Source organism: Chinchilla lanigera, unplaced genomic scaffold (genome assembly GCF_000276665.1).
Source record: "Chinchilla lanigera isolate Chin_1 unplaced genomic scaffold, ChiLan1.0 scaffold00068, whole genome shotgun sequence".
NCBI lineage: Eukaryota > Metazoa > Chordata > Mammalia > Rodentia > Chinchillidae > Chinchilla > Chinchilla lanigera.
This window is the reverse complement of record NW_004955469.1, coordinates 6,053,198-6,070,071: the sequence shown is the minus strand read 5'-3', so window position 1 is coordinate 6,070,071 and position 16,874 is coordinate 6,053,198. Positions and strand designations below refer to the sequence as shown.

Below are 16,874 nucleotides of genomic sequence, written 5' to 3'. Positions count from 1 at the left end.
TGATTCATTGTGGTTCAGAACCTGGCCTTTGCAACCATGTGGATCTGGATCTGAATGAGTTTTTAATGGGGAGGGGCACTCGGGATCAAACTCAAGGCCTCAGCACATGTTAGGCGAGTGCTCTACAGTGGACTGCATCCCCATCCCGTGAATGAAAATTGGAGCTGTGTCTCCCATTTGTATAGTCTCATATCTAACCACTCTAAACCCTGGTTTCCTCATCTCTTTAATGAAGTGAAACTGTATTTCATAAGATTGTTAAGAAAATCGAGCAAGAAATCTTTATAAAGGGCTTGTTAGTAACATCCATTTAAATGCTGTAAAATTAACTTCCAAAATTTTCTTAATGATCTTATTTGGTTATTTTTTCAGATAAAGTTGAAAATATTTTAAATTCCCCTCTCCCAAATTTTTCAGGTACCTTTACTTGAAATTGTTAAATGTACGAAATAACTGGTTCAGAAGAATTGGAATCTTTCATGTAGTCTTTGGTAAAAGGCGAAAGACTTATACGATCTGAAGAGAAACCAGAGTAGATCATGTAGTCTTTGGGTCCTGATTCAGTTTCATGCTTTTCTTGCTGAGATATTTGATATTGCTTGTTTTACCTTTTGTATTGTTTCTGCAATTGTAAATAGGATCTTATATATTTTACATTGATTATCGATGGTGTTGAAGAAATCTGCCCCCCATTCTGTTTCTGTTTTCCATCTTGTTTCTTTGTTGGTAGTTTCTGATAGCATTAGTAATTTTTTTAGATGTTTTATTGCATAATCATATCCTTTACAGGTATCCATTTTTCCCCTATTTCTTTCCATTTCATTTTTATTTTGCATTATCTTTATTGTATTGCCTTTCAATTTCTAGCACTGTCCACAGTGAGTGAACTTGTTTTTTTAAAATGGTACTGTAGAATTTTGAAAATACAAATTAGATTTAGTTTAATTTACTTTGCTTTTTTTTTTTTTTTTTTTTTTTTGGTATCAGGTATCAAGCTCAGGACCTTGCACTTACCAGACAGCACTTGTGCCATTAAGCTATATCCCCAGCCCTTACTTTGCTTCTTTAGTGTATAGCTTTAGATGTCTTATATTAGGATAAAAACAATTAGTTTTGTTTTTTGTTTTTGGTCACAGAAACAAAATTTACCATCTCTGAAAAGGGTCTGATTTTTAAAATTTGTATTGTGATGGTTTTAGTCTATTTATCATGCTATAACAAAATACCTTAGACTGAATAATTTATGAACAGTTTATATTTATTGCTGCCAGTATGGAGGCTGGGAATATTAACATCATAGCACCAACATGTTGGTATCTGGTGAGGGCCTAGTGTCTGCTTCCAAGAAGGCACTTTGAGTGCTGTGTCCTCACACTGAAGGAGGGACCAAAGCAGCTAGGTAGTTCTTGGGACCCTTTTATAAGGCTCTGTCCTCATAGTTAATCACTTCTAAAGGGCCTGCCTGTTTATTCTATCCATGAGTGATTAAGCATCAACACTGAATTTGTGGAGGACATATTCAGACTGTAGTAGTGGAAAATATACACAACATAAAAATTACCATTTTAAACATTAAAAACAAATCCTGTATTTGGAATGATCTGTAGATCTACTTGTGTTGGAAAAGTGAGATTCTTAGCATTTGACCTTGAATAATTAAGAACTAAATGATATAGTCTTTTACATTCTCCCAAGTTAATACGTATGGTATGATAGGATTAATACAGAGGTATTTTTTTTCCTTTAGAATGGATTTTATACTGTTACATTTTCTTTATTAATATTGTCAGAGATAGTTTAGAATCAGAATTAATAAAAAATCACTATATTAAAAAGATAATCAGATTTTATTAATTTGGATTTCTATCCTTTTAATGTAAATATATTGCCTACTATTTTATATTGACCTTCAGGATGTACAGTTTTGAAATCACTATTACATCTTCTGTGTGTTACAGGTCACCTTATCATCAACCAACCTCTTACAGGCCACGATTATTGCTGTCTGGAGAACGAGGCTCAGGTCAAACTTCTCACCTTGCTCCAGCACTTTTGCATACTCTAGAGAGATTCTCTGTGCATAGATTAGATCTCCCAGCACTTTATTCAGTTAGTGCCAAAACACCTGAAGAGTCCTGTGCACAGGTAGGTTTGTACCATATCAAAGCACACTGCTTCTATCATGGTATTCTATATATGCTGCTTAGTATTTATAGAGAAATTACATTGAAGAATGATAATATGAATATTAACTTACTAATTATCATTAGCATTCTATTAGTGCAGAGGATCTTTTTGATGTGTAATATTTTGTAAAATGTGTTCAGTTGTTTTTCTCATATTTCCTCCTTTATTGACATTTTAGTATTCTATTCCATTAAGTTTTGTAGAAACTGACATTATTTTTCTTTTTTGCCTTTTCCTTTTGACCCTCTTGTCAAAGCCGTGGTTTCAGAGTTCTTTTAGACTTACGTCTTTACTTACTTAGAGCCTTCCCACAGAAAGGAAAATGATATCCAATTTAAGTATCAGGATTGTTAGTATGGATAGATATTTGTGTCAGTAGTTTAGTGGGTCTGATACTTGGTTTTCAACTCTCATGAAACATCTATGGCTTATGAAGCAATGTTCTAGCATGGTGACTATTTGAATTTCTTACTGTTTATATGTACAGCTGTTAATGTATTGGAACTGGGAGTGAGGGAAATAAGTTTTATAAGCCAAGAGACTATATCTTAACCATTTCTGTATGTCTGATACAGTGTCCAGCTCACAGCAAGTGTTTATTAGATTTTCTTTTTCTTTTGGAGATAAGAGTTCTCTATGTTGCCCAGGCTGGTCTTGAAATTTTGGGCTCAAGTGACCTTCCCATCTCAGCCTCCCTAGTAGCCAAGACTACATGTTTGGCTGGACAGCAAGATGCAATAATAATAACTCAAATAAATAAGAGAGGCATGTCATTTTGTACTTTACTACATAGCCTACTTTTCTGGTTTAGATAACTGGAGAAGTAGCACTTAGGAAAACTCACTCAACTTTTTTGTTTTCCAGAGTTATATTTTATAAATAATATGTTGTAATTAATTGAAAATCATTCCCTAACTTACAGCAAGAAATACGTATTTGGTAAACAGTTCATCGTAATGTTGATTTAATTTGTCTTTTATGACAGTTCTATAAGTATGAACATCTTACTAGCACTTTATTACTTATGAAGCTTTGTTTAAAGATTTCTTTGTAAAACTCATGGTCTGAATAAAAAGCTTTGTCCTCATTATTTCCAGTTTGATGCATTTAACTCATTCTGGCTGTGAATATTTTTCAAGAATGTTGTTTATATGTTTGCTCATATTTTTACTTTTTGGTGAGACAAAATTATTGCAGGCTTAGGCAAGTAGAATTATTCAGTATCCTTTAATAAGCCTCAATGATTTGATAGGTATCTTGGTTACTTTTCTCTCATTGCTGAGACAAAATACCTGATGCCCAATTTAAGGAAGGAAAGATTTATTTAGCTCACAGTTGGTGGAGGTTTCATTCCATACTCGGCTGGCTCCAAGGCAGAGTGGCATATGGCAGAAGGCAGCAGTTTATGGTGGCAGAAAACAGCAAAAGCAACAAGAACCAAAGGCGGAAGCGGTGGCTGGAAGAGCAAGCCTCTTCCCCTCCGTTATACTGTATGCAAACTACCCACCGCAGGGTCAGTGTAGCACTCACACCCATGAATCAATCATAAACTCTAGAAGCCTGCCTCATGACTTCATGAGGCTTTGAGGGGACATCCAGACACAAACCTTAATAATAGAAGAATATAAATTATAAAAATTGACCCCAGAAAAAAAGAGACTCTAAACATGCACTGAGTGTGGAAGAAGAAATTGAGCAAGTATAATAGAAGTACTAATCTAAAAAGTTCCACAGTGAGTTATTTTAATACTAAAAAATAGGATTATTTTGATGCTAGACTGCTCCATAGCATATGAAAGGGGGAAAACCTGTGAGACTGAAAACAAACAAACCAGCAATACCAAGCCTTTCAAAGAAATACAAAGCTATAGACCAATATTACTTAGTAATAATAAGGAGTAATATACCATTATTAATGAGCATGCAAGATTGATTCAGACATTGAGAGATACAAATATTAGAGAGATGCATTCAAGTTACACATATTTGCATATCATATGACTATTTGGAAAGTTTACTGTGTTAACTAAAAAGTAGATTAGGGTATTAAGAAAATTCTCTAATGTTCTAAAATTGATAGTTTTCTGTCTGCAAAACTATAGCAAGTTAGAAATAAAATAAATGTAAAGATCGCTTTTAAAATAGCGACCTAACATTAGCTAGGAATTATACAATACGCAGGACATAAAAAGAAAAATTCAATTGATGAGGGCCAGTTCTGGGAATCACACCTGTGGCCTAGCATATTCTAGGCAAGCACTCTGACATGGTATACAACCCTAGCCCCTAAACATTTTTGGTGGCTAATATACTGCCTTCAAAATTTAGCTTTTGATATGATTAGAAGTTTTCTAAATGTAAATGCAGTTTATATCATTGTTGCCTTCTTTTATAGATACATCTAGCTTAAAGGACCTAGCTTTTGCCTTTCATATCTTTAATATTCAGCAGAAGTAGTTTGTGATTTTTTTTTAAAAGAAGAAACTAAAATCATTTAAGGACTGTGATGTCTGGGGCATAGAGTACAGAAAGAAAAGGACATTATTATTTATAGAATCAAAATGAACAGTTCACAGATGCTGGTGTTTATTCATTTTACTTTTGCAAAAGTACCGGTCATGTCAGAGGTATTTTGAAACAGTTGGTTCAGTAATTCGGCCTACTGATTTTCCCCCCTTATAATAGTTCTTCTGTTTTCTATTACATTTTGCATACCCACCAATCCGAGACACCTTGTAGGTGAGTATTTTCCCGTTCTCAAATAGCATTTCACTTGATCACATGTTCCCAAATCTGTTGGTGCTTCATTAAAATGAAGCTTTGTTTGTCTACTCTAATTTATCTGTTTTTGTCTTTTTTGAGATAGGGTCTCACTATGCAGTTCAGGCTGGCATTGAGCTTACTTTGTAGCCCAGGCCGATCTTGAACTTGCAACAATCCTTCTACCTCAGCCTTCTGAGTGCTGGGATTACAGGCATGCACCACCACGCCTGGTGATCTTGTTATTTGATTGCATAGAGGACATTTTACTCCACAAATGTAAAAATCACCAGCAAACTGCTTAAGAGCTATTTTTATATTACCCATCCCCCCCCAAAAGCCCCAGAGTTATTAAGATTAGATTTTTCCTCTCACATTTATACTGTAAAAAAGATTTAAATACTATTGTTCTTTTTGAATGTCCTTACAAAAACTGGGAAATTAGAAGAGACTGGTTACATATTTTTTAAAAAATAAAGATTTATTTTACTATTCTGAGAGTATGAGTAGAAGAGAAATTATTTAGTAGTGTTCTTAAAATTTTTCTAGAAAATAAGGACAGTTTCTCCCTAAAGGATTAGGAGAATTAGGGAATTAGGGTGTTGATATCTCATGTAGTTAGGTTAATTCTCAACTCAAGTAATTATACTCAGGAGCAGAAATCCTAAGCCTTTTTACTTGTCTATATTTATCTTAACCTTGTCTGATTTTTTTTTCTACTCTTAAGTTTTCAAATATAAATTTAAAAATTGTACCAAGAAAAGGATATTTTCCTAAAGGTTTTGGAAATAACAAGAATATCATGTATAATTTGTTAATTTTGAGAAAATTGATGAAAAGAAGAAATAGAAACACAACTCCATCCCTTTTGGAGCTAGTGATACTTGTATCTCATTCAGTCTTGCAAGAGTGTTAAAATACTGATAGCACTGCATTATGTAATTTGTGGCTCTGTGAAGTTCTTATTATCCCATACCCTTCTGCTACTGTGCCTGTATTCTCTGATATTCTCAACATGTATTCTGGAAAATGTAACGTACGTGTACTACAATGAAAGGCCAAAAAAAAATTTTTTTTTAAAGGCATGTTTTATCATTCCACTTGTGTTCTGGGCATGTGGTAATTTGCCTGGCTGAATTAGGTACTTAGGAAGTTTCTCAGTGATCCATATGTAGTTCCTTTGTCTTTTTCATATGTTCACTTTCATTTTCCTAGAGATTCCCCCTACTTTTACCAGCACAGGATAGGGAATTGATAAGTGAGAGAAGGGTTTGATTACTGTCTTCCTTCATACCATACTTGATAAGAATGGCATGCAGTAATTTTTAAAAAAGCAAATGCCTCAGTTGCCTTTGTGTTCTTGTGTAGTTCCTTCCTTTTGCCAATTTTTGTGCTTGTTTTTCCTCTTACAAAATTTTTAGAAGAACTTTAGGGAAAAAAATAATTCTTGGATTTCCAGCGTTGAGGAGAGGAGGATTGGTGTTTAAAGTTCATAACTAGAGTCCTGAAGAATTGTATAGTATAACTGTTCTGAATTGGTGGGTGTGCAGATACTAAGGGAAGGAGCAAATAAATATTACTTCTGATGCAAGTGATTATAACATCTACATTTCTTCCAATTTGGGGGGAAATTTTTATTTGAGCCTCTTTAATCTGGTTTCTTATTGAATGGCAGTGCATTTTATTTTACAGAGCAGATTTAAATCTATAAAATATTCTTTAATAAATTCATGCATGATATTAAGGTTACTTATTAAAGTAATCCTTTTGATTCTTAGTAGAGTTTCTGATAATCCTTATTTTTAATGTTATTTCTGTAGTTTCTACACTAAGTAGGCTAATTGAAGCATGTTTAAGGAAAAATGAGTAGGCAATTTTAGAAATAGAATTCTCAGATTAATGAAATAGGTTCAGATTTTTACTTTTATACCTAAAATTGTTTAAAATAATGAAGAGGTGACATCTTAACATGCCAGAATTTGCTGATGAGCTTATGTATAAGGAACCGCAGTTTTGTTTGATGGCTGTACTATTGGCCAGCATGGTCCTTATGAGTGTTTATAGGTAGACATGACTGAAACTATGGTTCAGATTCTTAACAACTAAGGAAAACTTTTGTTTTGTTTTGACAATGGAAGTGTCTCAGTGCCCTCTGCTAATTTCTTTATTGCTCTTTAGAGAAGTCAGATTATTTTGTGACTATTTTAGGAAAGATTGAAATTAAGGTAAAGAACAAATGTTTCAGCAAGAAGTTCATAAATTTCAAACTCCAGGGTACTGTGGTATGTTGTGGTTAAAATATTTATTTAACTTAAATATGTTGAGTGATTTTAGGCATTGTGCACTCAACTATGTTCTGTTCTTTGTGTAAATTTTACTGATCTAGTGTGTAACGTAGGTATATGTTTATTTGCAGCATATTATACTGGTGTTTTGCTTAACTATAAATGATATGTATACAATTTTGATGCCTTTATGCTATTAATAAATATAGGAATAGTTAAGTGCCAAAAAACCATTTTTTAATGGGGCAAGAAGATAGAAGCTATATGTAAGTCTTATACATTATAATATTATGTTTTTTGTTTTGTTTTTTGAGAGAGGGTCTCACCGGGTCTCACTAGTTTAGGCTGACCTTGAACTTCTGGTGATCCTCTCGCCTCATCTTCCCAAGTGGTGGGATTATAGGCATGCACCACCATGCCTGGCTCACTTGTGCATCATGTCTTGAAGAAGTTAAATTTGGAGGCTGAAATTTTGACAGTAACAGGCGTGGTACATTTTATATATATAGGGTTGCTGGGTAGATTTTAGCATAATGCCTGTGAATTTTTAAATGCTGATTCTTTCCTTAGATATTTCGTGAAGCTCGAAGAACAGTACCTAGTATTGTTTATATGCCTCACATTGGTGATTGGTGGGAAGCTGTCAGCGAGACTGTGAGAGCAACTTTTCTGACATTGCTACAAGATATACCATCATTTTCACCTATATTTTTATTGTCTACCTCTGAAACCATGTATAGTGAATTGCCTGAAGAGGTAAGAGCTGATTAAATATTTTTCCTTATATTGTTTTAAAATAGTTGACTTTGTTTTGTTTTGTTTTGTTTTTGTTTGTTTGTTTGTTTTCTGGTAACGGGAACCGAACTCACAACCTTGCGCTTGCCAGGCAGGCACTATGCCTCTGAGCTAAATCCCCAGCCCCAGACTTTGCAAATTTGATAGCTTTAATTGGTATACAAATAGTACTAAGGCTGGGCATGGTAGCACATACCTGTAATCCCAGCATTTAGGAGGCTAAGGCAGGAGGTTCGCTGTGAGTTCAAGGCTAGCTTGGGCTACGTAAGTAAGTTCAAGGCCAGCCTGAACTACATAGTGAGATCCTGTCTCAAAAAAAAAAAAAAAAAAAAAAATCAATACTATCAGGGTTCATATCTTGGTTTTACTGTTGATTAGCCAGATGATACAGGCAAGATATGTAAAGTTTTCAGTATGTTTCTATTATGGTATAATAGTGATTCTTGTCATTGTTGTGAAGATTGAGATAAGTCAAGCTTAGAACACAGGCGATTTATAGTACCACCCCTTTCTTGATAATAGCCATTGTTTCTGGGGTGAGATGGAATCTCAGTGTTGTTTTAATTTGTACTTCATGAATGACCAGTGATGTTGAACATTTTTTCATGTATTGCCATTTGTATTTCTTTATTTGAGACGTGTGTATTCATCTCAGATGCCCAATTTTTAATTGGGTCTTTGAATTTTGGGGGTCAGTTTTTTTTTTTTTTTTTTTAAATTACATGTATGCTGGTGAGGCCGTAAGGAAAAGAGAACCCTTCTCCACTTTTGGTGGCAGTGTAGACTGGTACAACCAATGTGGAAATCAGTGTGGAGATCCTCAAAAAACTAGGATTAGAGGTCCCATTTGACCCAGCTGTCCCCCTTCTGAGTATTTTTGCAGAAAAATTGAAAACATCATACCACAGTGATATATGTGCACCCTTGTTTATAGCAGTGCAATTTTGTCATAGCTATATCTTGGAAACAAGCCAAATGCCCACCAACTGAGGAATGGATGAAAAGATGTGGTATTTTTATATAATGAAATATTACTCAGCTGTAAAGAAAGATAACCTGGAGACCTTTATAGGTAAATGAATGGAACTACAGACCATACTCATAAGTGAAATAAATCAGACTCATCTGTGTAAACATAGTATTGTCTCCCTAGTATAAGAAACTGAAAGAGTAAATAAAATCCGAATGGTACAATAGATGTGAAAGGGAAAGAAACTGCTCAAAAGGAAAAAACAACTGGGATGGGAGAAAGGACAAAAATAAGAAAGGAGGAAGGAAAGAAGAAAAAAAAATACACACACACACAAGATAGCTAAGATAATTGTACTACTAATTTCTATTGGTTTATTAAAAGGAACAGTTAATGCTTAATTATTTGATCAATTTTGTATGCCTATATCTGGTGAGCAACTACTTTGAAGATAATATGCAATATAACAGCCATTGTTAATTTCCTATCATGTTGTTTTGAAGTTCTGTATCATTTTCTTTTTTTTATTTTTTTATTCTCTTTAAAATATAGTATCACCTCTTTGATCAGCTCTTTAGTCCCTTATCCTTACTACCTTATACTTATCCTTCGCATTCTTTTTTTTTTTTCCCCTGGTACTGGGAATTGAACTCATGACCTCATGCTTGCCAGGCAGGCGCTGTGCCGCTGAGCTAAATCCCCAGACCCCGCCTTCTCATTCTTATTATTGGTGAGGTCAGTTGGTAAGCTTTGACCTCTTAGCTCCTTCATTGGTAGCCTATGTTGAATATCATTATTAGTATGTATACTTTTTACATCTGAAATTTAGCTTTGGGGTTTAAAGGTAAAATCACATTTGATTCAGAAAAAAATTGTTGCATCAACTCTTGAATGAAATTGAATTTTAAAATATTGTTTTAACACCCTGAGCTTACCAAGTCTTCAAATAGTCTCATTTCAAAATGCTTAGAAATACTTTGCCAAAGAAAAGAAATACTTCACCCAGGAGACACAGTGGAGATATATATATATATATATGGTGGAGTGGTATTCATATAAAAGATTTATATCTTTTAAAGTTACAATATAAATCTGGATTATGTAGAATTTTATTATTAAGGTATTTGTTTGCCAAATTCTTTTATGTTTCAGCTTTTGTTACCTATTTTGTTAAAGTGAAATTTTTTAGTTTAAATTTTTTTAGTTTTTTTTTTTTTTTTTTGGTTTTTCTCCGGTATCGGGAACTGAACTCACGACCTTGCGCTTGCCAGGCAGGCGCTTTTGCTGCTGAGCTAAATCCCCAGCCCCTAAATTTTTTTAGTTTTAAAGATATTTTATTAAATGTAGAGTAATTCCTTTTTATTACTCAATGCCTGATAGTAAATGAAGACCATTAATCAAAACATTTATTATCATAGAGGGTAATAAAGTTTATCAGAATGTATTATGTAGTAAGAGTCAGAAAAGTTCAATTACTTATTAGTCTTTTGATATTGGATAAATATTTGAACATAGAATAACCTGTTGCTTTACCTTTATTTTATTTAATTTTTTTTATTTTAAAGAGTAAAAGAAGGATAACATAATAATAGGGGGGCTTACCAAATTACAGACAAAGTAGTAGGAAATTATCAATGGTTATTGTTTTACATATTGTTATCTACAAGATAGTTTCTTAGGAAAACAAATAGACAAATAATAGTGAGTTACAGACAAAAGAGGTAGGAGATTATCAATAGTTGTTGTACTACACTTAGGTATCTTCAAAGTGGCTTCTAAAGAAAATAAATAGAGCTATACATGAGTGACCTATTGAATAATCATTAACTATTCTCAGCGGTTGTTGTAGGAAACACATGATAATAAACATACATCTGTTTATGAAGTAGGATAGGAACAATACAAACATTACAGAGTTATGGATAGATTAGTAGGAAAATATCAATGACTGCTGTAATACATGGTGGTATCTTTGAAGTGGTTTCTCAGGAAGACAGAGATATACAAGAAGGATCTAACAAGTAGTTACAGCCTAAGGGTTGTCAAAAATAGTGTGTTACCTCTTCACCAGTGACTCCTGTCACTGAGGTGTGACAGCTGGAAGGAAGGCCAGGATTGAAAAGAAGGACTGAGAGACTTGCACCTGTGTCTAGCAACAGGCTGTTTTCTTGTTCCTCCATAGTCATGATTACCCAGGGCTCCTCCATGGAGATGACAGTCTGGCCAGAGGGAGAAGACAGCGTATGCCCTGGGCTCGCTCATTCCTGTTGGACTAACTGGTAGGATGGGTCTGAGCTCTGGGCCCTCTGCTTCAGAGGGCAGACTGATCTCCAATGGTCACCTTTGCATTCAGGACATGGCCCAGAGGGCCTCTTAGGGCAGTTCCTCTTGAGGTGGCCTGGCTTTTAACAGTGGTAGCAGATGAATGCAGTCATCAAGTTCTTCTTGGGGCCCCGGGAATCAGACTTGGGGTCTGTGTCTCTTAGTGCTGCAGCAAAAGCAGCTGCTTTTTCTCGGTCTCTTTATTTTCTCTCCTTGGCTTCTTCCTCGTCATAGCTATAGAATACTGAGGAGGCAATTCTTACTAACATCTCAAGTGAGCCATCTGGGGTGAAAGCCATTCTTTGTAGCTTTTTCTCTCCAGCTCTTTGTCTTTAAAGTGTGGATAGTAGACAGGGTGGTTGGTATGAGATAATATATGCAAACTTATTTTGAAAACTATAAAATGTTTGCTATTTGTATTATGAAGTAGGACTGCAGCTGAAGTTGATTTAGAAGAATGAACTGAACCTGGACATAATCTAGGAATAACTTTTATAAATTAGGTCCTCTCTGTTAGTTTTATTATAATTTTATAAAAAGAAAAAGAGATAAAGAATATTTATGAAATTAAAACTTTCAGTTGAGAATATGTAATTCACTTAAATTTTTCCTCTTTATTATTTGAAGATTTTAAAAATAAAAGCCTTACGAACCTATTGTCTTATTATAGCAATTCTTATTTTGCCTATTTGCCTGTTCTTGTTTACAATCATATGTAAGTTCATTGTTGGTTTAGTATTTTAAAGCTAAATTATACTGCATGTAACTTCAGTGTTACTATTTTGTTGTCATAATTTTTCACAGATTCAAAGAGCCTCTGACTAGTAAGCTTTTTCATTGTTTACATATGCCCTTATTTAGTATCTAAAATATTAGACATTTATTAGCATCACATTCTTTTTGTTCTGCATTTTTATCCCATATTAATCAAGTGGATACTAAGGCTATTCATATCTGTGAGGTGAAGATTATGAACATTTTCTTATAGTGCTGATTGAATAATATATTAAGATTTTTCTTGTTGTTTGGTTGGGTTTTTTGGTTGTTTGAGACAGGGTCTCACTATGTAGTCCAGGCTGGCCTTGAACTCACTACATAACCCAGGATGGCCTCAAACTTGCAGTGATCTCCTGTCTGCCTCCCAGGTGCTGGGATTACAGGTCTGTGTCACCACACCCAGATAATATATTGTTTTTTAATTGTCTTGTTTTCTAAATCTTCTGCAATAATACTCCTGTTCCAATCAGAAAATAAGCTCATTATTCAAACATAAAATAAAAAGATTTTCTAAAAATAGAAGGAAACTCAAAAAGAATTAGGCCTGTGGAACTAGTGTTTTGTAAATGGGACAAAATGACAGTCTCACCTTTAAGAGCCCTTTTTGCACAGTTCAGTAGTTTCCATATTCAAATAGTACATTGGGACCCTAGAAAAATATTAGAACTTCTATTCATATATTTATTTTTCATTTTGCCATAAATATTTTGCTGGCACATATTTTATAATAAAACTTAAAATTCTGTAACTGTTGTGGAAACACTATGGCAGTTTTTTAAAGACTTCGATGTAAAACCAACAGATGATCCAGCAAGTCAGCTTCTGGGTAAATAGTGAAAACAATTGGAAGTAGGGACTTGAACAGGTATTTGTACACCCATGTTCATAGTAGCATTATTCATAATAGCCAAAAATAGAAATAACCCTACATTCAGAAAGAAGGAAATTTTGATGCATGCTACAAAACCTGTGAAGATGGGTTTTTTTTGACATGTTAAGTGAAGTAAGCCAAATATTGTATGACTACTCATATATGAGGTTCCTACAAGAATGTAAAAACAGTCAATAAGTATAAGAATACAGGCTCAGTGTTAGTCATTGAGGAATGAGATACTATGGTAACCGGCAAATCACTAGAGGAGCAATAATTTCAAAAAGACAACCAATACTAAATGTTGACAAGGATGTAGGGAAATGAAGGTGTATAATACTGCTGATAGGATTGTGAAATGATGAAGGCACTTTCTAGAGTTAAATACAAATTTGTGGAATGTCTCAGCAATTTAACTTCTAGGAATCTACACAAGAGAGAGGAAAACATATAGTCATATAAAGGCTTTTATATGTGGATGTTGCTAGTAATTGTATTCGTAATAGCCAAAAAAAATGGAAACAGTTCAGATGGTCATTAATTGGTAAATAGCTAAATGTACTATAGTGTGAGTATATAGTGAAATACTATTCAATAAATGGAATGAAATACTACTACATAGTGTACCTTAAATGAACTTGAAAATATTAAAGTGGGAGAGTACAGACATAAAAGACTACACCATTGTATGATATGACGTTTCTAGAAGAGGTAATCTCTAGAAACTGAAAGCAAATTGGTTGGCATGTGTGCGTGTGAGTGGGAATTGACCACAAATAAGCATGAGGAAGCTTCTTGAGGTAATAAAAAATGTTTTAAAACATTTTGTGTATGATGATTGTACAAGAGTATACAGTCGCTAAAAATTAAGAACAAAAAGCTTAATAAGAGATATTGGAAGGTTTGCTTAAGTATATCTGGGAAAATCCAGAAAAGAATCATCCAGAAACACCAACTTGAGTGGAGCATTAAGAAAGCTTCAGGAAGAGTTAAAAGTAGGTATCAATATGAAAGAGAGCAAGGTTTGTTTAGGAAATTGTAAGAGCCATGTGTGTGGTAGCGTCAAGATTTTGAGATTGTAGAAGATAAGTTTAGGATTGAATTTACAGTAAAAGAGTGTGGCCTGCTTGTAAAATGATGCATTCCAACTGGTTGGTAACAACCTGGCAGGAATATCAGTGGATTACTATAGGCTTACTCTTGGTATGTTTCTGTATTCATGGAAGTTCAACACAATGTTGAAAATTATCAGAAGGAAGAATATTTAAGAGTATGAATGTTTTGCCTCTCTTGAACAAAATCTTGTTGTTTCTGGGGTGTTGACTTCTGTTTATTTTTAAACATCCACTCACTGTAAGCTGTATCTAATATATCTTATCTAATGCCTCTGCACCCATACCCTTTGCAGGGTCTCTCCTCTGTCATAGCATGTCTCTCTATATAGTTCTGGCTGGTCTTGAACTCACTTTGTAGTCCAGTCTGGCCTCAAACTCATGGTGATCCTTCTGCCTCAGCCTCCTGAGTGCTAGGATTGCAGACTTACAGATGCGTGCCTCTATGCTTAGCTCTGAAACTCAAGATCTTTGACAGCAGGATCCAAGCATATTTTCTTAACTTTTATAGTTGCAGTGTCTGGGATGATGCTTGGCACATAATGTATATTCTAGTAAATTTGCTTCCAGAACTTTCAAAGAAGGGCTGGCGTAGATCAGCATGTTGGAGGGAATGTGTATTAAGGTAGTCCAGTAGAAGGATATGAGGTGAAATTTTTGAAATTCCTAAATTATATAACTTTGGGTTAAAATATGTATTTCCTTATCGAATTTTTGAATTCTGATGTCTGCCTTTTATTGTTTCTTTTATGTCTTAAAATTTTGGAGCAAGAAAAGGGCTTTAAAGTTTATGTAGTTCAGTGTTCATGATTTTGTGGCCTTAAATCTGATTAAAACCTTCTAATTTCAAATTGCATAATTTGTGAAATGAGAGACTATTACACACTTCATTGTTTTAAAGATGGAATGACATCATATTTATAAAGTTACCTGGTACTTAATTCTTAGAGTTAATCCAATAAATAGCTAGAAATAGCAAATTGAATGAATTATCCAAAACCTAACACAAATATATGACTAAATTTGGGTGAGAATCTGCTGTCTGGGGTCCTAATCCCATAATTTCCACATTGTCATGGTTGATACTTCTTTCCCTTCTAATGACCGACTTCCCTTTTTATTTGCAGTTTCCAACTTGATATAGGTTGGGTGAACAAATCACATCCTTTAGTCATTAAGAATTAATGGAGGTTGAAACTATAGCTCAGTGGCAGAGTGTACATGTGTGCCCCCCCAAAGTTGCCAGGCACTGTGGTAGGTAAGGAAAACAAATGAATAAGAGACAGCCTCTGTCCTCAACAGATTTGATGTGTAGAAGTTAGAAGATAGACCCTCAAAAAACATAAGGTGTTAAGTGTCACAGTGGGTAATGTTAAGAACACTTAATAGCATATCTTGGAAGGGGGAAATCTCGGCCCAAGCTTTACAGAGCAGGCAAACAGATGAGAGGTAGGTGATTATTGATAGGATGAGAAATAGGATATGAGAATGACTGGAGCATTTTTGCTTTGATTGTTTTGGTGTCATGGAATATTCCATGAAGAGACTGACAATCTAGTTTATTTGGAGTGGAACCAGGATTCCAGAGGTGAAGTAAACTTAGTGGGGAAAGAGCATAGGAAGGGAAGTCAGTGGGTAGGAAACACAAAGAGATTTATGGATCAGAAAAGTCAGTAACATTCTTCTGGCTCCCTATTAGAGATTCCCCCTAATTACTTTCCAGCTCTTATGTGAAAGCCCTTTAAGATTGCTGCCATCTGACTATTAGTTATCTTTTTGCTATAACCTAATGACTCTTCCAGATAGTATTACTTATTAATGATATTCATTCATTCTTATTTAGTGCATGACGTCAAAGCTCTCACCAGCATATCGTAGGACTAGGTTAACCTTAATCCCAAGGAAATGTTCTATGAAATTGAAAATGGTACTGGAAGTTGAAGAAATTGTAGTTTGGTATATCATGTATGCTTTTAATTCTCTTATCTTTTCAATGTCTTTGTGTATATGTGTAGGTTAAATGTATCTTTAGAATACAGTATGAAGAGGTCTTGTATATTCAAAGACCTATTGAAGAAGACAGAAGAAAATTTTTCCAAGAACTCATTCTTAATCAGGCATCAATGGCGCCACCAAGAAGGAAACACCCTGGTAAGTTCCTAAGATTGTTGGGAAAATTGCGGCAGTGGAGTTGAAAAATACTCTTCCTTGAGTCAATTTTTTTAACACTTTCTTTATGGAAATGAATAGTTTGTCAAATTCTATTTATCTTTAGATGGATACATGCAGAAATGGCCCTTGTATTCATTAAAGCTTTATTTTTGTTTTTAAATTTTCTTTAGTAGCACGTTTGCAGTGCGTGATTCATCATGAGAGATTTGTGCGTGTGCTTAGTGTATCTCTTTTGTCCCCTCCTCCCACTCCTTTCAACCCTTTTCTTTTTTTAACTTCCCACCATTAGAGCTTTATTAATTGGGCTTTTTCCTCATCTCTCCAATTCAGATTCTGTGGTAGATTTTACATTCTGCTGGCTCAAAAAGCCAGAGGGAAAGAAAATGAGTTTTGGTCTGTTTTAGTCATTGTAAGTATCTAGGACTATGGCAGGCTGTGAATATCAGGTGTCATGATAAATATGTTTTCCATGCCTGCCAAGTATCTCCCTTCCCTCCCCTCCCCTCCCCTTTCCCTCTCCTTCCCTCATTCCCTCCTTCCTTCCTTCCTTCCTTTCCTTCCTTCCTTTCCTTCCTTCCTTCCTTCCTTCCTTCCTTCCTTCCTTCCTTCCTTCCTTCCCTCCC

The 16,874-nt window shown here is 34.6% G+C and overlaps 1 protein-coding gene across 2 annotated transcripts in view; it reads left to right on the top strand.

The window, feature by feature from the left end:
- Atad2b (ATPase family, AAA domain containing 2B) overlaps nucleotides 1–16,874 on the top strand; it is a 140,071-nt gene that overhangs the window by 92,151 nt on the left and 31,046 nt on the right. For both annotated transcript variants that reach the window (XM_005400367.2, XM_005400366.2), the window contains exons 18-20: nucleotides 1,959–2,145; nucleotides 7,803–7,988; nucleotides 16,095–16,230. In XM_005400367.2, the coding sequence (XP_005400424.1) occupies nucleotides 1,959–2,145; nucleotides 7,803–7,988; nucleotides 16,095–16,230 (509 nt within the window). The remainder of the gene's footprint in view (nucleotides 1–1,958; nucleotides 2,146–7,802; nucleotides 7,989–16,094; nucleotides 16,231–16,874) is intronic.